This window comes from Amblyomma maculatum, chromosome 6, assembly GCF_055883805.1.
Source record: "Amblyomma maculatum isolate TAMU_Amacu chromosome 6, ASM5588380v1, whole genome shotgun sequence".
In the NCBI taxonomy this organism is placed as follows: domain Eukaryota; kingdom Metazoa; phylum Arthropoda; class Arachnida; order Ixodida; family Ixodidae; genus Amblyomma; species Amblyomma maculatum.
The window spans coordinates 91,683,028-91,706,034 of NC_139349.1; the positions used below are offsets into that span (position 1 = coordinate 91,683,028).

Consider the following 23,007-nt stretch of genomic DNA (forward strand, 5'->3'; position numbering starts at 1 on the left):
CCAATCCGAGAGCACCACCACAGTATACGCGAATGCGTGCCTTATATGACCATATACCAATCAATGATAAATTATTATTTAACGAATTAATTAATTAATTACCTATTGATGAACAATTAAGCAAAACATTTAACATACAATGATTATCAATAAATTAATTGCCTACTTGATAACTAATTAATAATAATTAGTGCCCGTTGCTTATCAGAATGCGGCACTCAGCTTTTCGCTTTTCACTACTTTAGTCGCTAAAGTCCCTCGTAATTTTTTCCGCGTGTTCTGCTATCCTCCAGTTCACTGAAGCGTCACAACAGAGAACTAGGCATCACAGAAAAAACAGCATCGTGCTTACAAGATCCTTACCTCATCTCACTTTCCTAGCTCAGCAAGCGGGAGAAACACCTAAGGCGAAAGCCTTCGTAGGCTCATTGTGCGTGCAGAAAGTGTCCGTCCGCACAGTGTGTCCACCTTCCCTATATTTAAGGATAACGTGATCTATGAGTAAAATAATGAGTGCATGAGTCAGAGGGTAAAAAGTGGCCATGGGCAAAAATGTTTTGATGTGGGATAATTAGTTTCAATTCGAGATCGAAATAGCCATGGACGTAGATATATTGAGCGCACGTCAGAACAGCCGCGGACATAAATTATGCAAAATAAGTCAGAATTTGCGAAACTGCAAAGCTTCGTTGTCAGGCTTCGTCAAAGCGGCAACATCTAAATCAGTCAACCAAGGCTAAAAAAGTGGTAAAAGAGAAAAAGGAGTAAAAAGAAGTCAATTCGACGTCAAAATAGCCATGGACGTTGATATAGTGTGCCGACGTCATAACAGCTACGAACGTCGAAATTTTGTAACAAAAACGTGCAAAAATGTTGGAAAGCTTTAATGCAAGACCTCGTAATTGCGTTACAACATCGACAACAGTCAAGAGTAAAAAACGTAGTAAAAGTAAAAAAACAACCGAAACGGAAAATAAAGTAGATAAAAAGCTAAACAGAAGGAAGGAGCAAAACAGGAAAAAAAGAAGCCAATGAATGAAACAGAAGCAGTTGAGTGCAAAGAGTCGCAGGAAAGGCTTAAGTCTTACTCCACATAAGAGAAAGCTAAGTGCCTCCAACGATTTTTTTCTTCTCCGAAGTGTTGCATCTACTGGAGCTGTGGACTTATTTTAAATGCGCAAGGTATTTTAACGAAGAGCGCAGTTGCATGGCGCTAGCCAAACATTAGCGCTAAGAGAGTTTTGCAGTGCACAACATTCTAAAGCGCAAACTCGCACACCGCACGTGCTACCCACTCATATTTTATTACCCCAAGGAGGACAGGGAGGGAGCAGCCTACGTTAGCCACTTCACACTCGCAGCCGGAGAGCAACAGCCACCGACGGCAACCACTGCGCCGCCGATCAACCCGCGCCTGCTCGCTCCGCCGGCCGGAGGTTCTGCTGTTACTTTTGGCAAAGATGGCACGTGAAAGTATACACAGTGTAGAAAAACATTTGGGGTAAGAATAGCTAGGAACATATACAGAGATGCCATGCACAATGCGTATTGCATTTTGAAGATTAGCTAGAAATATTTATTCACATATGTACGATTTTCAGTTACACAACACGTAAACATTCACACTTTACATTCGCACGTAGTTTCAGACTGGGGATGTGAAGCGAGACAAGGAAAGAAGTACCTGAGCACGTTGATTCACGCAATATTATGATGCAGCGCTGTACATAAAGGCGGTCTCAAGGAGGTGCGTTATTTCTGATTTCGCCAAACAACAGCTTAACACGGTTCTTGACGACAAAAACAAAAAGGCAGGACCATTATCTCAGGAACTCGTCTTCACCTAAGAAAAGGAGTTCTGACAAGTAACGAATAAGTTCACGGTGTAGGCGACCGACTATTGGCCACATGGTATGGCGCCGAAACCCACCAGACATAGCTGCGCAATGACTTCGCCACAAACTAAACAAGCCTGCCACCATTAAAAGACGTGTGAAACCGTCAATGAGAGATGGACCATGCGAAACAAATGAAGCAATGCCCTGTCCGCAGAATCCCGCATCAACGTTGCGCAAGAATAGACGCGCCGCCGTGCAGGTGAGGGTTACGCGACGATTAGACTCCGTGAGCGGGAAATTCTGGCATACACTAGGGTGCACGACGCCGCCCCACCGTTCCAGGTGGTCGCGAGTGAGGGGCACAGCCCAACCGAATCGCCAAACAGTCTCGTAGGTGCTCCGGTAGCGAGGACGACGCTATCGGGCCCATTGAACGCGACGCATAGGTTAACGCTGATTTTCCGGTACAATAGGTAACAATAGCTCGCCCATTGTATCGACCACACGGTCTGCAACAATACTGAAGTCAAGGTAGATGGACTTAGCATGCCTATGAAAGGGCACTGCAGATTTGCAGAACGCCGATGATCGTACACACTCAGGTACAGTGTTAACAAGGACCGTAGAATCTAATTCCCGTGCCGAAGGGCCCGAAAAATACCTCACCAAGATGGAAATCTGAGCAATTCGTTATTGATCCATAACGAAACCCTGATTCACACTGCGGAAACACAACAGCGGCATGGACAAAACACGTTCGCCCGTCAAGCCGGAAACTTCTTCCCCGAGAATTTTGTTTCCAAACAGCTTGTCACGCTGCACAAACAGCTGAGAAATAAGGCAGGTTGCCGTGGTGTTACATTCATGTGATAGACGTGGGCAATGAAAGCGAACCCTATACAGCGGCCGTCAGCAGTGTTTGGCTTGTTCGCCGGCCCAGCGAAAATCACTGCGACAACACACCACCCCAGTATGCACTTAACCGTGATTGATCGTTTTTTAATGGTTCTCGTGTTAGCAAACAGCGCTTGAAAAAGCTCCCCTTCCTCGCTTTGTTGTCCGTCGCGGTACGGTGTCTTGCAAGCAGTCGGGCGGGGTGCCGTCATTGGCACCAGATGTGGCCAGCCCGCATTATTATAATGTTGGGATTAAATTTTTTTTTTATGTTACGGAGTATACAATGTCAGGGTAAAAAACAGTGCTCCGTGTTTCTCAATGTATGGTTTATGGGACTTGGGCAGCCCCGAAAATACAAACATCAGCCCATGAAGGCTGATGTTTGGGCCATCCCAAATCGGGTTGGCATCCGTAAAGCCCGCGCCGATGCAATTTGGGTATTGGAGCGATTAGCAGACATTAGCATTTTAACGTTGATCAATGGGAAGACACTCATCTGTACAAAAGGTCCCATTAGTGACTTTGGTATACTGCCCAAATTTGGCTATCGGGGTCGAAACTGTACGAATTGGGACCAAGCGTGATAAAATTGGGCAGCCCACGTAGGGCCCCTCTGGGCAAGAGTCGCAGTCCCGCATCGGGGAGTCGGGGTCCGTATGGGGTGCCCCTAAGGGCCCAGCGTGGGCCCCTACTTCATAGCCCACATTGTGCTACTTGGTACTAGTTACTAGTTAGTTACTAGTTCTTCTTTCACAGAGCCGACAAAGTCATGCACACCTCTCCTTGACGCTCTGTCTTATGGTACCTTTCTTTTTTTTTGCGTTTTTGGATGCGGAGCTGGTTAGCGAGGTTACGAGGGACAGCGGCAGCACCGCGAAGCGAGAGCACTGTGAAATCTACAGTGCAGGAATGGAAAGTCTAAGCGTTTCTGGTGCGCGCAGTGCATCACGTTTCCTCTCATTATCATTATCAACTAAATGCACAGTCATTATCATTTCTAATGTCATCATTGTCATTATCACTAATTGCAGCTTGAGTGTCATCGCTATCATGATACTAACGGTAGGCAAGACAGATAGACAGATGGGCTTATTGAAAGCATAGGCAGAGAGGTTGGTCGGAATATATAAAATCTGGCCTGCTACTCTGCACTGCGGAAGCGGATGGGAGAATAAACGGGAAATATGAAGCGCGTTTCGAGATCCCGGACGTGGCGCAGTTGATTAAAACATTCGGCTGGGGATCCAAGGGATGGAGGCTTGATTCCCGGTGGAGACAAGATTTATTTATTTATGTGTGGGGCTAGTTACGAGAGACAACGTCGACGGTGACACCGCGAAACTCAAGAACGGGTGCCAGATAACTGCGCTTTAAGGTTTCTTCATGTGTACCCAGGTAGAACGAGCGGAAGAAGCTGGTTACACAGTATGAAAGAGCACTGAATAAGGGTAGAGGGGGGAAGCCTCAGTTCGCAGGTCGAGCCAACGTTTCGACAAGTCCACTTGTCGAAAAGTTAGCTCGACCTGCAAACTGAGGCTTTGTATAGCTCGTGCATCATTACTGCACGTTACACTGTAGCCGCACTTATTGACCCGCTTGCCGGAGGCAATGTCGTACAGGTTACCGTATAAGTCGCGAGAAACCCTTAGGGTCGAAAAGGGAAGTGTGAAAACGATGAGAGAGAATTTTATGCGCGTCAAATTCCCAAGACGTGTTGAATGCTGTCATGATAGAATGCCACCAAAGGTACGATTTGTTTATGGTGAGATACGATAAAAATGCGACAGATGCAATAAATGTTTATTGTTGATGCGTAGGCATTTCGTTTAAAATTACAAGAAATCTGACGGCCTTCGTAGGTGGCGAACGCTTGAAAGAATACGTGATCAGCGGGTTCACAGCAATAAATTAGATGGCGTCATCAAGCGGCAGCAAGATGCACAAAGCAAGTCGCCAATGTATCGCCAATTTGCTTGAAATCTGTATCGAAATTGTGACCCGACGTCTGTCGTACAGCGTTCCTTTTGGTGCCATACAATTTATCGTTGCGTGCACCATACTTGTGCTTCGAGTTAAGTCTAACTGCGAATAGGTGGTCGCTCTCTTCAAAGCGCTATTTCTTCCTATGCGGCCGTGCACAGAAGTAAAGTGTCGCATGCACATAGGGAGTTTAATGCGTGGCTTCACATGGCCTGCCATTTCGTTTCGACGTACGGCCGCGCCGGACGTATAACGGCTCTTTCAAATTATCGAGCGCATGGTCGCGTGTTGGGTTGCAAAGAAAGTTTTTGAAGTATACTTTCATGTAATTAAAAAAAAACAAGAATGTGATTTGAGGGGTAGAGGAAAGGAAAGAAAATGTGAAATAAATGAAATATAAAATGAAAGGTGGTAACACACACGGGAGTTTGACACTGGAATTGTAGAACAAGTGATGTTGAAATATTTAGCAAGGGAAACGATTTGATTCTAGTAAAAACTTTTGCATGGCGGTAAAAACAGACCTGTGACTGTGTCCAAAGGGGATGGTGCCAAATGATAACAATATCTAAACTGAGGCCAAGCTGTTGTAGTGGCTTTTCCGTCAACTATCTTCTCAAAGTAGTGTTCCGGAAATCGGAAGTGTGGCATCTGTTTCTTCTTTCACTCCATCCATCCTGACCAACGCGGCGCGTTTGCGCTGTTCATAGACACGTGGGACAGCTGCTGCTTCCTTTCCGATATTTCAAAATCAATTTTAGTGGTGAATACCAGCTACGGCCGAAACAAACAATAGTCGTATTACCAAAGTTCACGTGATCGAGCCTCTTTATACTTATGTCGATGCGATTTTAGCACTCTTGGTGATTTGTTTTCGGCGTTGCTAGCTCGATAGCTGCATCGTCCTGTCATCTATGAGCAATACCGTCCATGCACTTTGGGGCACTGTAATCGTTTGTCGTCGTACGTTTTCCTTAGTTCGACGTGGTCTCGCTGAAGGCGATGTTTGCAGCGGTGGTGGTTCCCCCAAAGGTACTTGTAGGGCTGTGGAATTTTTCCCCCTTTCTTTTTACCGTCGCAACAACTCGCGTGCCCAGGTGTGGTAACGACTCAGTTGCCTTCAATCGGTACTTAGTTGGCGCTGGCTACTGCTCTAGGCGAACAACTATTGATGGCCACTGCGGATGAGCTCTCTTAGACGATAGCATAAAATGACCTTTTACCTTTCGCTGTCGCACTCGGTTGGACGTGCTTGGCGTGTGTTGTTTATATGTAATGTCGAGTGCTGAGTGTCCTTGTATGATTGGTGAGGCGTATTAGTAAGAATTCCATGTGATGCGTTGTCATGACAAGTATGTCATGCGGTGAATCATCACGACTAAATAATATGATGGTGATTAACTGCTGGTGATTTGGATGCACAGAAGTTGGGAGGTTCGGGGCGTATTTTTTTTTTTTTTCATGTCTCGTATTGTTTACTTCGAGATTATTCGCGAGTAGGACAGAAACCTAGACCTTGTTTTTCGCTCTAAGGAAATGTACAATGGTCTTCTAGTGTCACGGCTATCGAAACTGAACGACCCCATGAGCCTGTGAGAATGGAGGAGTAGTCAGATGAAGTTGGGTTTGCAGCTGGCTTTCATGTTCGTGTTCATTCATGTTCGCCCCGTCGTTGGTGCGCATGCGGTGCTTCGCAATTGGGGCAACTGAATCAAGGAGAGTGAGAAAACCTGATATCAATTTTGTCGAAGTGGAAAGCTCCATAATGATGTTACGGAGAGCTCTATTTCATATTTTTTAATTTTGTGTGCCAAGAGTTTGGGATATATTTTTCTATTTAATCATCACCGTAGTGATTTCAATCGACGACTTGACTGGAGCTAGCTGGGAGTCCTCACGCTCGAGCAGCCGTGGGGTGTCCTCAGAGTTGTCTGAAGGTTTGTCCATCAACTGCAATTTGCTGTAAACATTTTCTACATACGCACACATTACTTGCTTATACTTTATCATTGACTTATTTCAAGTTTCCGTAAAACCTCCAAGTCTGACGAGTAAAACAATGGAAAGAAATTATCTTCCCCGAAGACATATCGAAGAGCGTATGAGTCATATGAGCAGTCTTCCCCGAAGACATATAGAAGAGTGTATGAATCATATGAGCAGTCATGACTCATGATTACTCAAGTCACCAGAGCAAAAGTGACGTCATAACAAAACCGTAAGTGACGTCACCTCAACAAGAGTGACGTCACATTAACTGAAAGTAACGTCACGACTCTCCCTTAGTGGGCAACTAGCGATTTTCTGACTACACCGAGGCACGGTTGATTCATATTGCTTCAGGCTTCTCATCACGTTACAGGAATTTATTTTCTTTTCCAATATGCAAACAGCAGTTTTACGTAAGCGAAAATCTCGAATCGTAATCTCAACTCTCTCGCGATCACAAGGTTAGAGGAGCTGCTCTACGACACGTTAAAACATGGAGACACGAGTTGGATATCAAGCCGCACATACGCACTGCCACGCTGTGCGAAACGAATCGCTGTCGGGGCACTCTGTCAGAGTTATTAACGAAAATCAGCTGTTCGTCTTCAGTATCACAGGGCAGTGATAGCGAAGACTAACAGTTATGGCGCATTCGGTTGGGGGCCCGAGAGCAGAGGCGCCGAGCAGTACAGAGCAGTATAAGAGCACGCCGAGCGAGGGTGTAACTGTCCTCCCACGGGAACGCTCTCTCATTCGGGAGCAGCGCGCCACGACCATGTGACCGCACTTCTCTTCCCAGCATTCTCCGCCTGCCCGCAGTGGCGGCAGTTGCAACCCGAGGAGAGGCCAACGCTCCGTGTAGAACCGCTTGTTTTGTATGCCTTTGTTCTCACAGCGCGGCGATCTGCCTCCTTTGGCCCTTTCGACGCCAACAGCAACCCTCAAACATGCATACAGCACCTGAGCAATGCTTTCCGCTCGCCGAGCGCCGACGCTTTGCAACCGCCATTTTGAGCATCGCCGACTCAAGAAAAAACAAAAAACAAAGATGGCGCGGATATGACGCTTCCTGCCACGTGACTTCCTCTACACTCGCTTTAGGCGAGGGAGCAGCCGGGAGTGCACTCGGGTGCTCTCGGTGGAGGAAAACCCCTCCTCCTCTACCATTGGAAGCCAGTGATTCTACTCCCGCTCTCCTACTGGAGGGCGCTCGCTTGTCTGAGAGCTGGTTCGAAGTGCTCTCGAGTGCGCCTGCTCTCCCACGCGAATTCGCCATTTGTTACAGCGCAAGCGGTCGCTCGATCTTTGAAGAACCGCCGCCGCCGCTGCAGGGGCCCGATCGCGGCGATGACAGGCGATGGCAGCTAGCTGCTCCGACGCGGCTGCGAAGGTTCCCCCCCCCCCCCCCCCCCGTCAGATTCCGTAAAACGGCCGAAGGAGAATATTTAAACCCTGCGCTGTCTTTATGCAGAGCTAGAGAAAAAGCCCCCAGGTCAAAGCCAGGTATATCAGTGACAACATTAGTAGTGCTTCCCTATCTTAACAAACTATCACATAAACTCAGAAAAAAAAATGTAGCTACAAGTGGCGGTACAATAGCGTTCTCAGCCGATGCTGGGCCACGGCCGGTCTCGAGGGAGAAAGCGCTTCTCTTCTCTTACAGCCTCTCCAATGGGGTCTGTTTCCACCGCCCACCGCGCTTCGGTGGGGTCGCCATCGCCCCACTGCTGCTCCTCCGCTACAGCCGTTCACGCGCAAGGGAAACGCGCGCTCGCTTTTAGCTTCGCCCGCGTCAGTTGCAACCAGCAGGTCCTGACATTTCGCCCCTTATGGTTTATACAAAGTCCGTAATCAACATCGTACATTTATCGTGTGCGAGGAATAAAATGCAGTCAACTATCCGCTCACGCGCACGCTCCTTCGTCAGTGCGGCCGTGTACGGTCGAATGGAGCTTCGGGTACACTTCAGAATTTTTTACCCCTAAGTTTTGTAGAAAAATAAATTTACCAGGCTATACAATGTGCCTTTGAATGTTTTAAGCAGGTGTAGCGCGACCTGACGTGAGTGCATGGTGAACTGTTGGGTGGAGATTCTGTCAACCGCTACCGTTTTCGTTTAGATCAGAAGAGGCACCGGCAAAAATTCATGGCGCGTCTCAAATTCAGAGTAAAAAACAAACATTTACTCATATAGCAAAAATTTCACTTGTCTAGTGGAGTGGGCTGTTCTAGCTTCGTTCAAAACATATCAGTCGGTTGAAAGACCGAAGATGTATATGTAGTCTCGCGGCTACTTTTAATCAATGAAATGGGCATAAACAGTTAAGCAGAATCGAAAAGAGCGGCCAGCAATAAAAAAATTGTCCTTCAAAGTTACACATTGGACTATATATTCATAAATTCATCAAATGCGACCTGCGTCTAGAAAATTCAGTCTCAAATTCTTCCTGCACGGCTTGTGAATATAAGGAGTTGGCCTCTCCGTCTTCTCTGTCACTTTCCTGGCATAAATAATTAAAAAGAGGAATTCTGAGAAATTTTCAAATATCAAAGAAGCGGACCTAATAACATAGCTGTTGTCAATTCCTTTCGGGCAACTCAGTGTTGAGTTCTGAAATGCTGACTGAATCAGGATCTTAAGTACTTCGAGAACATTTGTGTGTAGTAGGTGCACGGCAGATTTTCGAAAAAAAAAAAAAGCTTGTCCAATAGGGCAACAAGCTCTCGTTTCGGATAATGCAGTCCACTAGAATATTGTCCTCGTAGAAGAGCGTACTACATGGGGCTACTTCTTTCGCTAGTTTCAAGAATAGCGCAAGCGTCACACCCGAAGTTGATTAACTAAACGATATATCCAGCGACGTAAGGTAAACCGGAATATGTGACAGTGGGAAATGGGATGGTAGGAGATACCAACACTTCCTTCAGTGCCTTGATATTGCTCTCAGATGAAACGTTCGTCTTGACTATGTAGTCATGTGCCGCTAGCTGTTACGGCCGCCCTCGCATCTAGCATATGTCATTCCCTTCCGCACATTAACCTTACTTTCCCGAAGAGAGTCTCAATGGGTCGCTATATAAGGCTTGAAATGAGTCTTCAGTGAGAGTGTCCTTCTTTAACGCTTTAGAAGTTTCTTGCATTCTTTCGATTTAGCAGGTGAACTCATTTGTAAGTCACTGACTCGAGTATCACCTTCATCATTTATTGGCCTCTTTTTACCACTTCGAGCACAAGTGGTGTCATGAATATCAAACCATTTTTTATCGTTTCATAATAAGCTTAATATCATGTAAATATTTCATTAAAACAATGCTTATTTGCAAAATTAAAATAATGTTTATAATACCACACATTGGCTAATATATGAATTGTAATAACATTTAAAACTCAACCCTATAACGTTTACTTTGACTGTTATACTAATACTTTATATCATGCAAGCATTTTGCAATTTACGTTACATTTTATGAAATTTTCATCTTCGGTGCTACATGAATGGTTTCGCATCTAGCGCTGAAAGACGGTTTTGCTGTTACAGACGAGTTGCTGTCATGTTAGCCTTGAAGAAGCTTCGATGTGATCACTGCTCATGCACTTTTTTTTTGTTCCTATTCTCTTACAGGCTTGGGAAAAATTAGGATTATAATGGACAAAAGTAACTACCATGCCGTAATGTATGCCATGCTTGTCGAACGTTTGCTGAACGACAGTGTTTTTTATATCCGTTCACGTGTGTATAGTACGTTGACGACATGCCGCTGCAGCATCTACCTTCTGTGTTCTTTAATTTCGGGGCTGCACTCACCACGAAACTCGCGAGCGACAGCGCGAAACCAGGCAAAAGCCACCCGCCGCCGCTGAAGCAGACGCGGAGCGAACAGTGAGCAGGTCGCGCCCCTTGCGGCGGCGGAGAGCGCAACTCAAGGAGAAACGTTCCTATTGTTTCCACGGCGATTGAGAAGGCCGTAAGAAAGAGCGCGCGCTCTCCCTCGAGACCGGCCGTGGCTGGGCTTGCTAAACTAAAATGATTCATTCGCTTACTGCTAAGAAACACGCAAAAACAAAAAAGCCCAAAAAGAAACCTGTGCATTGTGCGGAAGGGGTTTATTCTCTACCACTGACTTGTGGTAATGTACCTATAGGCCAGACCACGAGGTACTTAAAAGAAACGTTGAATACAATAAAAGTAACCTCGTCGAGCGCTGTATTAAGTATAAGCTGAATAAGTGCAATCGATTTTTGAAGACAGCGAAATCGTCAGCAGAAGCAAAGAACAGCTAACCTGCGAGATTGTAGAAGCAAGGGAATTTTTTTTAATACCAAGAGAATTAATGCGTAAGTGTTAATTACAACGATATCCCTCGCAAATAAGGAGATTGCTTGCTTAACATGAAAATATAATTTAATCTGCGCGGCAGGTGGTGGCTTGCAGTGCGATAGCCCACTATATTCATGTCGGTTAATGCTCCTACAAAACAGATAATTCTGTACTTGTCATGACAAAATCAGTTTATTGTTAGCGAACGTGCTCTGTGTACCCGATGCTATGAGCGTTGCTAGTATAACATGAGTCATGCCTGGGGACGGACATGGCTCTAAAACAATGAAACCCATCAGGGCCCCAAAACACTGAGCCAAAAAACAAATCAGCTTGTGTGGCCGCGTCCCAATCTCTTGTTTGCAGTTTGCCAACAGTTAACGCATAGTTCACATATATTGTGATAATCGTGTGCGTTTTTGTTCAGAAATAGAACATATGTCAGCGCTGTACAACTCACTGACCCCAGTGACTGTGTACTCGTATGAAATACGTACTGTAAAGTACGAGCAGGAACATTGCGCATCTCCGCGCACTCCTGCTTCTTGGCCCCCTTTCTTTCCCCCGGATAACCTCTGCATCATCCCATTCCACAACACGGTGCGGACTGCAACCAGGAAAGAGGTATTCGCCTTATCTACGACACAAAACCCTTGATTTGGCGATCTGCTAGGCGGACGCTTTGCGAACTCAAATCGGAGCTGCAGCTTACACTCCATTGCGCATTAGACACAGATTGTGGTAGACACCTTGGGTTCTTACACTGATCCTCCTCTCCCGCTCTCGTCGAAACTATCCCGATAATCACCAGTCTGCATGACCTGTCCAAAGTATCCGCTCTCCCCTCCAGCTATGCAGTGCGTACCCATTCGAAGAAAGCTATAAAATAATTGTATGATTTATTTATTTTTTTTTTTTATTCTCCACTAAGTGACCTTCAATCAGCGAAGAATTACAGGCGGGGGTAAGTTCAATTGCAGCATAAAATGCGAAATAAATAACGAAAGTATAAGAACAAAACTTTCAACCACAGATTACGAACAAAACCCCAATATCAGCTAAAACGTTTGCACTTAAAAAAGCGCGATAAAAAACGTGCCACTCACGAAGAAAACTAAATCAACTAAAAATCTGGAATGCAGAGAGGGACTGGCGAGAAAAAGGAGAAAGTTTGTTAATGCCACAGTAACTGCGGAAGGTGGCTCCAGTCAGCTGATGGGCGTTGCATGAAGGAATACTAAGAAGTGTTTTGTGACTTTGTCTCATTTGAGCTTTGTACTGGTGGCAACTCGTGAAAAACGAAACGTTGGCGCTGATACAAAATGGCCGTGGTAATATTGATAATCAAAAAAGGTTATGGCAGAGACGAAACAATTTCGTTCGGCGTGACAGCAAATAAACAAGGTAAAACAGGCTAGCTTTCATGTCAGCAGTGCTGGCTGTGCGGTTATAGATTGTCAAAAAAATGCAGCAAACAGAGTTATTCTGAGCACGTTCTAGAAGGTTAATTGTTGTAACGTTGTTGAATAAAAAAAAAAATGATACTGAGTATTTTAGTTTGGGGCAGACAAGATAAAGTAAGGATTTTAACGAAACAGGCACTTTAGTAAAGTTTTGTCGCTGGTACCCTAGCATCGTTTAGCGTTACCAATTGTGTGGTTAATATGGACTTCCAAATTAACGCAGATGACATTAGTACGTCTAAATAATGACACGACGCAAACAGACCCTACGTCATTGTCTTTCAATGGACATCCATTCTACATGTCGTGAAACGCGCATTAGTTGACATACTTTAATTATTTACTTCTACTCGCCACTTTTTGCATCAGAGGTGAGTATTGTTTGTCTTATTGGAGGACCAGATGTCAATCTTACTTTTAATCTCACGGCAGACCGCAATGATGCCAATGTGTACGTGTATGAAAAGTCGATGAATAAATTCTAGCCTGTTTATTCAACTTTTATGTAACTTTTCCACATCGACAAAAAGGAGGATATGTCCCCCCCCCCCCCCCCCCCCTTCACAAAAAATTCGTTTTTTATTGGTTGATATGCGCTGTATTTTTGTAAAATTAAAACACGGCATCTTAGATGTTCTTACCTAACCGCTCCCTTTCAGTCACACCGAGGTTGATTAGAATGCAGCTCCCCATATCAGGGGCGCTTTCAGGGGCATTTGAAGAAAAATAAAAGATAAAGCTTCTTGCTTACCCTGGAATCCCAGACAATGAACGGGTGCATTACCTCATCCACTGACGTCAACGCTGAGCCCCTGGCATCCCTTGGACTTACCCACTAATGTACGTATGAAACTATTCCTCTTACCAAGAGTGGCATCAATTTTCTTCGTGAGATAACGCAAAGATCTTCCCAAGAGTGGCATTAATTTTCGTCGTGACATAAGGAAATCTTTTCGTACCCTTTGTTTTTGACATCATTGTCATCGATTAAGAGCTATCTCCCACGCATCTTCGATATTTCTTCTACCATTTCCTATTTTCGTTTGCATCTCCCAAATGACCCTAACTACATCCTAACGTGAGCGTTTCCTTAGTCTCCTCTTCTGGTGCCGTTCAATACCCCTTCGCCCCATACCCTTCCGCCTAAACATGGTGAGCCTGGCTAGCCTCCGATCAGCTGCCGAATCAATTGGTTTTGGTGACAATAGAGCTGGAGATCTGAAGCGCGTCACAATCAAGTGTGGAGGGATGTATCAAAAGGGAACATGAATTCGCAGCAATATCAGCGTAAACACGCAGTACTAATCTGAACAGGTGCGTTCCTATAACACACACACACACACACACACACACACACACACACACACACACACACACACACACACACACACACACACACACACACACACACACACACACACACACACACACACACACACACACACACACACACACACACACACACACACACACACACACACACACACACACACACACACACACACACACACACACACACACACACACACACACACACACACACACACACACACACACACACACACACACACACACACACACACACACACACACACACACACACACACACACACACACACACACACACACACACACACACACACACACACACACACACACACACACACACACACACACACACACACACACACACACACACACACACACACACACACACACACACACACACACACACACACACACACACACACACACACACACACACACACACACACACACACACACACACACACACACACACACACACACACACACACACACACACACACACACACACACACACACACACACACACACACACACACACACACACACACACACACACACACACACACACACACACACACACACACACACACACACACACACACACACACACACACACACACACACACACACACACACACACACACACACACACACACACACACACACACACACACACACACACACACACACACACACACACACACACACACACACACACACACACACACACACACACACACACACACACACACACACACACACACACACACACACACACACACACACACACACACACACACACACACACACACACACACACACACACACACACACACACACACACACACACACACACACACACACACACACACACACACACACACACACACACACACACACACACACACACACACACACGCACACGCACACACACACACACACGCACACACACACACACACACACACACACGCACACACGCGCGCGCTTATATAGACTGTCTGTCTCAGCGTTGTGAACCAGCTGCCTGAACTAGTCCACAGCACTTTTTGTTTGCCATAGTTCTATAGTTAGGAAATACTAATTAGCTAACATTTAAATGATTGAATTGAATAACGATATGCCAATGCACAATTTGTAGGTGCTTTCGAAAGACAGCTCCACGTCGTTTCAATGAAACTGGCGTTTACGTGAAGTATTTGCTTTTGTCTGTCGCAAACGAAAACTCGCAATAAAACAAGCTCCCGCGTGATAGCGGTGCCTCCTCAGAGTCCCAAGAGATGTCACTGAGAACAAAATTCGCTTTTCTCTGCATCGCTATCCCCAACGAAACGTTGTGTGCACGCGCACTTTGCGAGTGATAGCAGCTGGTCAAGAGAAACATTTTTTTTTTTTGAAGGCCTATCAATTAAGCTATATAAATTATAGTTTGACAGAAACGCTGCAGGTAGTCGATCTTGGGGATATTCTACAGCTTTCGGACCGACTCTTTATGCCCGAAACCAATAAGTAAAAGGTTCGTTAATGAGTCTTCGCTAATGAATTAAGTTTAGTGAACGAAAAAATACAGCAGACTAGAGTAGGAAAATCTCATCAGCCCCGAGTTGATTACTCTGGGCTAGGACACACCGTATAATTTAAACTTGCTTACTTTATAGTTGGTAGACCAGCATATATATAAGCCCCCCCAGCACACTGCCCTCGCCAGAACGCCTGTGTATTTGTCTGACATCGGCCACCCACTCCCTGTTTCGACACCCGTAAAGTGCCGACTTCTAGTACAGTCTGTAATGAATCACACGAAGTTTACATAAATTGTCCGCTAATCCGTAGATGACAGCTTTCTTTATCCATATATTAGACGGCAGAATAAAAAGCAAACACACGAAAGATAACTCCGGCGTGAGACCGCGTTGTATCATAATCTCAGTCAGAAATCAAAACATTGATTCCCGCGTTGTACTTCGTTGTACGCGTCGTTGTGAGCGTCGTTGTAAGCGTCTTGAATTCGATGTTCGAAGAGGCAAAATGCATGTTGTCCTTGCTGCGGTTTTTACTTGCCAACCCACTTTCACCTTTTTATCAAAAGAGCCCTTGCATTTGGAATGAAACCTCGAAATGAGCGCAGAATAGCTTCTATTGGATAAGCAATATTTCTTTACAGAGATCTGATAGTTGGTCCGCGCTCATTCCGCAGAAAAGTGGCGCTTATAGGTAGTACATCATTTGAGAGTGTTGACCTCCAGGACCGTATTCTTTTTCACACAAAAGGTTATATAATAATCAGAAATGAATGATAAATTATTATATACAGCTTACCTCTGGAGGCAATGTGCTGCTGTGAGTATCCATCTCTTCCCGATAATTGTGCCGCCGCACTCATGCTGCCCGTTGATTCGAAGCGATACCTGCAGCATAAACGAATTGTAATTTAAGCGAGCCAAACATTTGTTTAACGTCGCTAAAAACACTCTGCATTTCAATTACTACGCTGTCACTCACAACGTCGCCATACTTGGCAAACGCAGAGTGATTGCCGTTCTTTAAATAAACATGTACTGGGTAGAAACTGGACAATCCCAGCGGTAGCAACATCTTTTTTTTTTTTTTTTTTTTTTCCATTACGACCAAAATTACCGTTAACAAGTGAACAGCCTAGGAAAGTTCCTTATTTAGACATTGCTGTTCCCGTTTCAGGGCTATTTTCTTTTTCTTGCTTGCTGAAGCCACGTATTATTCACGTCATCTTGACCACTCGTAAAGGGCAACCGTTGAAAGCAACATCTCTATGAAGGCCTAGCTTTCACATCTTTATCTCAGCAAATGCGCCGCATCCTTATCTCATTAAAGCATTTTTTCTTCTTCTGCCGTGTGAGCCAGAAATGCCTAGTGGAACACAGCACACAGCGAGATGCAAGAGTGTAAAACGCGTAATATGAATGTTCAATAAAGATATCGTCATGGAAAAGATTGCGTTGTCGATTGTGGCGTCGTGGCGGCACACAGCCAATCGGGAGGACTGCAAGGATTTTCTGGGTGTGCCCGTAGAGTTGTTTATCCACGTCACCTGTCTAGCTCTTCTGCGTTCTGTCTAAGCTGCACGTATCGTTGAGTATGATGCTTATTTGCAATTCAGTGAATGTTGTATGAGTCATAATTCGAGTGTAGAAGAAGGTCCCGAAGTTAAACTGTCAGAGGTATTTTCAGGACAGAATTATGAGCATCTTGCTAACGTGAGCTTCTAAGCGTTTATAATAAGCTCTCACGTCTGTCGCAACTCAAGCACCTGACAGCTGTAGTTGAATGGCTGTATAATTTCGATAGATCGATTGCAGTGTCGCGTGGGCGCTTCTGATTGCAGTGTACCCATATTGTCTCATGTCCAGCACCACAACTCTATAGTAGCCGAGTTCCTACATGTAGTGGTGAACTGGGCGATGCGCTGCTGATTACTTTAGCGACTTTTTCAAGGAAGACCTACATGCTACAAAATTAATACGATCCATTATAGAAACTTCTTCGGTCTTCTTCTTCTCCAGTTGTTTCGAAAGCATTTTAAACAGACGGAAGGTATGTCTGTATGTCTATAGAAACCAATATCTGTTTACTCTGGGGCTTGTTCCACATCACTTGACATATGGCTCAAAGAAACTAGCATACGTTTTGGCAGCGAAAGGCTTAAGGGAATTTGATGTTTGTCGTCTAAATAGCGGATTATATTTATATCACGCGAACTCAGTTGATGAATTAACAAAAATTAATAAACATTGAACCATACAAGATTCGAGAAAGTGGCAATGAGAGAGCTCTATCTAGGTCCTAGAATATAGCTAACAGTTCCAAAAACATTTTAATTCAACATTTGACCCAAACGATGGTTGGTTGGTTTATAGGGTTTACATACCAGGGCCCCTCAGGTTATTGTTAACGCGGCATAGTGGAGGGCTTCGGATATATCGACCACCTGGAGTTCTTTAACGTGCACTGACATCGCACACCACGCGGGCGCCTATACGTTTCGCCTCCATCGAAAAGCGGCCGCCGCAGAAGGAATTTTAATTTTATCGCCATGCTATACCCCACGCTATTTTACCCTTTTGGTTTATATAATCTGGGAGGCCATGTACCAGTATATTTACAGGTTTACGGAAAGATGACCGTCGGAAATTTAAAGCTATAAACTCTTTCAGAGCCTATCTGAAGAGAAGGATCCTGGTGGAGTTGGTGCCGGCTCTGCATTGTGTCATGTGGTCGATTTTCCAAGGCTCTTGGGGATCGAATTCTGGACAATCAAACGTTTTGTCTCCTTTTACATATTCGGCTCCGGTGACGCTGATGGTGCAGTTCTGGCAGGCTGTCACGCCTTATTTGCTGTTAAGGGTGGCATAGAGGGCAGCACCTGCATGTGCGTAGTATACAGCTGCCGACTACCTTTACTCATTATTTTCGAACTTTTACACGTTCTTTCGATACAGGTCGGCGTGTATTATTTCAGTGTACTGTGTCGGCCTATTGACACCTGCAATGAAGAAGTGATAGAAAACCGTGTATAGACCAAATCTAGACCCACGGCTTTTGTAAATCAACGCTTGGTTTCAAACGGTGGGCCAATAAAAGGCAGTTCGCCTTGTATGCTATTATGGTGGAGCATTGTGTGAGGTGTATATGTGGCTTTCGTTATTTCGCTAATTTAAACGTAGGCATTCATCCTGAAAATTGCACACATTTCCTCTATACCTGGGTGCAGCCTTTCACAAGGGGGGCCCACTCATAGCTATATCACAACGGAGTTTGTTGTAAACAATTGAGACTCTGTGCAGGCATAAAGAAATTCTAACAACGCCAATGCGAAAAAAGATAAACAGATCTACTCTGGCACAGCAAAACAAACAAAATAGCCGCAAGGGCACAGAGGAACACGCATTGTCGTTGTATGAATATCATTCAATAAGAAAACAAACCGCACTTCATTGAGCGCACAGATCTGAAATGCAGCCACAAGGTGCACCAGATTATTACCTTTTCCATTAACGCCTCTAGCTTCCATATGCGACCATTAGAGGTTATGAAAAGCGAGCACTCCCTGTCGTCAAAGGATAAGAATTTATATTCGCCGACTTAGTAAATAATTAAAACAGGGAAACTACCCTTCTTGCTTTCGGTAGCAAATAAAGCATACCTGCTCTTGTCACAAGTGGGGGAGACAGATGCATCAATTAGTCGAACATAGCCGGCGAAATTAAACGCGTGGGTACTCACGATCCAGGGAAATTCGCCGTCGTATGCGTCCCGTCCACCGACGATTCGACTGCGGCGTACCAGCTGCCGGCCGCAGCGGCAGCTCCTCCGGAACGCTGCGACAAGCCGACCAAAACGAACGATGTAAAGGGTGTGGTGGGGCCGTTTTGGGGCGGCCCGAAAGCGTGCGCAAGCTCATTCCAAACTGCCTCGCCTCCCCCCCACCTGGGCCAGCGGCCTGATCGTACCGTTGGCACACTTTGCGAATGTCACTCGCCTTCCCGCGGCGTGGCCTGCGCGTGCCGCACGAAGCAGCATCTCTGATGCGTCGCGTTTTCCTCCAACGATAGGTTTGACTGCGCCGGCCCAACCGCCCCTGCCTCGCTTACGCCATGCAAGCCACCGTGCAACCGCTTGGCATAATCGTTCGGTAATCAGCTTGGCGAAGTTACGGAGTTTTACTCGTGCGCGTCGAAACTGCAGAGGAAGAGAGAGACAGAGAGTACGCGGGTAAGTGCTTGGTTTCTTCGGCGACGACGACGCCCCTGTGTGTCGCTTGCTCCCTGTCCGTGTTACGGCATGTTGTTTGGCTAATGCGCTTCCGTTCTCTTTTCGCGGAGTTTTGGGAGAACGGCTGAGACGCTGATCCCAAAATACGAGAGCATCTAGACCGGTCCCTGGAGAGGACTTCGCGTTAACGGCGAATGCAAAGGCAAACAGGGCTGAAAGAATTTGCTCCATGCAGACCATTTTTATTTCAGACCCAGCTAGACATTGTCTTCATCCTCGCGCCGAAAATTCAAAGACCGCATGCAGATACATTGGTACAGCTCAGAAAGTAAGCAAAAAGAACGTTCGGGTTCGAGGCTATAATTTTATGCAAAACCCCAGTTTCTGTGCTTCTTTTCAGTTTCTTTCAGGATAGTCAAAGAGACGACGGCTTATGCGATTATGCGACCCTGATTTCTCTACTCTGTTTAAAGGGACCGTGATGGCTAAATAATGTTTGCTTTTATGGACAGACTATGGCATCCTAACAATGAATAGACCCTTTTCACCCAAAACGGAGTACACGTGTCTCCATCACCCCCGTTTTTCCAAAAAGAAAGTACGCACGTCAGCACGGAATTTTCGCACTGATCTCAGAGACTATGCAACACTGCCCTCCCCTTCTGTGTTGGAACACCGGTATATTCACATTCCCAGAAAGAGCGAGAGAACCAATTTTACTAATGAAATTAATCCGATGCAAATGTCCTCAGTGTTCCTTTAAGCGAAGACAATTCGAAGCATTCCTCCGAAGTGTCGAAAACATAAAACCTTCCGTGTTAAACATCAGCATTGATCGGATTCGAGCAAGAGAGATAGACAGAGGAAGAGCAAAGATAACACACGTCGATCACTCACCTGCGTCAGCAAAGGGCGCCCAGACCAATAGGCACGCAATGATCAAATAGACAGACCAGGTTCGGAGGCTCTCTTTCCACATCCCTCAACGCGCAGCCCCCCCGAAAAAATTAACACGGGCGACTTCAGATATGAAGCGCCTCTGTAGGCTGACTTAAAAGCCGCGTAAGCTTAGACGTTTCAAAAGAAGCAATGACCGGAGGAGCGACGGGAGATCGGCGCGCGAGCACGAACTCGGGGCGGCCCTGCAGCGGTCGCAGGCGCACGCCGTCGAAGGCCGATCAACGCTGCGGCCGCCGAGAGAAAGTGCGTCGCGCGCACAGATCTCGTCGCGGGGGAAAACGTAGCGTTTATAACGCACCCTCGGAGCGCCGGGGCGGATGAGAATGTGGGTTAACGGGAGCCATCCTCGCTTCACTTAACAGCCGACGGCTCGCCCTCGATTGCCTCCCTCCCTTCGCATGTGGCTATGCACCGCGGAACTGCTCGCGTAGCTTGCGTTCGGTGGTGGATCCGGCAGTGCAGCAAATGCGAGAGGAGGAGGAGGAGTAAAAACAATGCTTTCTATGGGTCTTCTTTTCAGGGCATTCGTGTTGAACTCCTGTGGCTTTCCTGTGCTTGAAAGACGCACAGTGTTTGTCTCACGTTCAAGGACATGGACTCGAGGCGTCAGAGGTACGCGCTTTCGGTTTGAGGCTTGTTGCTGTGCACAATGCGAAAGCAACCTTCACAGTAATATGGCATGAAATCGATGATGCCACCCCCCTCCCCCCTAGAGAAAGCCCAATCCTTCACAGTGAAATGGTATAGAATCGATTACCGATCTTTATCGCATATGTAGACAAATCTCTTGAGCCGGACATCTGGGCCACACTGTGGGCGTGCATAAGGATTATTCGACGCCCTAAAGTCAGAATTGGAATAGAATGGTAAGAAAAGCTGCTAGTGCATTTAATCTTGTCACTCCAACTTATCGCCCCTTATTTTAGTTTTACTCGCTAGTGTCGTACCGCGCCTTTTAAAATCAAGCCTACACAAAGAAAAAAAACTATTATAATACCTTTTCTCATGACGAGATGGCTCCTTTCTGTCAGAGAAATATTTTCTCATCTCGACAGGGGTAGTCTCTTGGCAGTTTAAGAGTAAGTCGGCATTACTGCCATTTCGTTGTGCATTTATTCACTGCGTGATATTCATCTTAGCTTGTTTATCGCGATAGCGCTGAAGGTCCCATTCTACAAAAAAATCCGGCATTGGTGTTGTGAGAGAGAATTTACGGGCATGTCTGTGGCAGGTGGTGGTTGGCAGGTGGCACGACCGAGAACTGATTTGTCGGCGAGTTGTGTGCCGTCACGACACGATATCAATGGCCAAGTTAGCGCAAAAGAAAGGAAGGAATTCACACGCGATGTAGTCTAACCAGGGACACTTAAATCCCTGTAGTCAGGCACACTGCCTGTAGTAGACCCAGTACGGATTAAATAAAGCGCAGCTTTTTGTCTATGGCGGTTGGTATTTCACATAATGTTCTATTCTGCGACCGTATGCTAATTGTGTGAGAGAGTTAAAAAAGGCCTGAGTGAAGGGTTAAGTGCTTAAAAGCAATTAACAAAGTGCATATGCGTGAACGAGGATAGACAAGGAAAGCACAGAAGAAAGATTTTAACGTTGTCGAGTCTCCAAATATTGTCTGTCAGTGGCGAAACAATTAAGTTATCTTCAGATATCAGAAATCAGTATGGACGAGAATCCTCAGAGAAAATTGAAAGGATGGAAGAATAAAAGTATAAAGCAACTTTAGAAATGACCCGATCCTTAGCCTTACTCATTCTAGGTAGACTCAAAATTTTTATTTATTTATTTATTTTTTTATTTGTAACCTCAAAGACCCTAGAAGAGGCATTACATGAGACGTGAGCATTTACAACTAAAACTGCCACAACACGTGGCACATATTTTCTGTAGCGTATGTTGCCGTATTGTAAGAAAATTAATGAATAGCTCGTGACGCGCACTATTTTTCTTTTAATTTTGTTTTTGCAGCATGAACACATCATTGTTCACAGAAAGGGGAAAATAATTGGGAGGGAAAAAATTTGTGGGACCTAAGCTCTTTCTTGAAAGGGACGATGCAAAGTACTTACTAAAAGTACAAATGCGCACGAACAACCCATTTCCACCAATTCGCTCCGCAAAACAAAAGTTTGAAGATAGTTTTATTAACATGAAATGCATCGGAGTTGAAAAAAATGAATGGAGCTTGCCAAGTGCAAAGTATGTGCGAAATTTTATCAAAATGCATTTCGCTTTCTGTTCCAGGCTATTATTTCAAGTTAAGGCTTCTGGAAAAGATAAGCGAAATCAGTAACTGGATACATTAGTAATAGCGTACTGCGAAATTTTGGGATCCCTTAACGCTCCTTAGGAGGGCAATGCGCCAGTGCGCACAAATAGATTTTGATGAAGATGACGTCACGCAACGCACAGCGCGAGGTAGTGATAACTAAACACGAGGATTGATTGGTTGGGTCAGTAGCTATAAGGTTCCA

General features: G+C 45.4%; 1 protein-coding gene across 1 annotated transcript in view; it reads right to left on the minus strand.

Annotated features, from left to right (window-relative positions):
* The window catches only part of LOC146186238 (serine protease 33-like), a 54,170-nt gene extending 33,630 nt beyond the window's left edge, over positions 1-20,540 (minus strand). The window contains exons 1-3 of the mRNA XM_084607109.1: positions 20,459-20,540; positions 19,073-19,167; positions 16,133-16,221 (exon numbers count right to left, since the gene is read on the minus strand). Of these exons, the coding sequence (XP_084463235.1) occupies positions 16,133-16,221; positions 19,073-19,167; positions 20,459-20,540 (266 nt within the window). The remainder of the gene's footprint in view (positions 1-16,132; positions 16,222-19,072; positions 19,168-20,458) is intronic.
* Between the last annotated feature and the right edge of the window lie 2,467 nt (positions 20,541-23,007).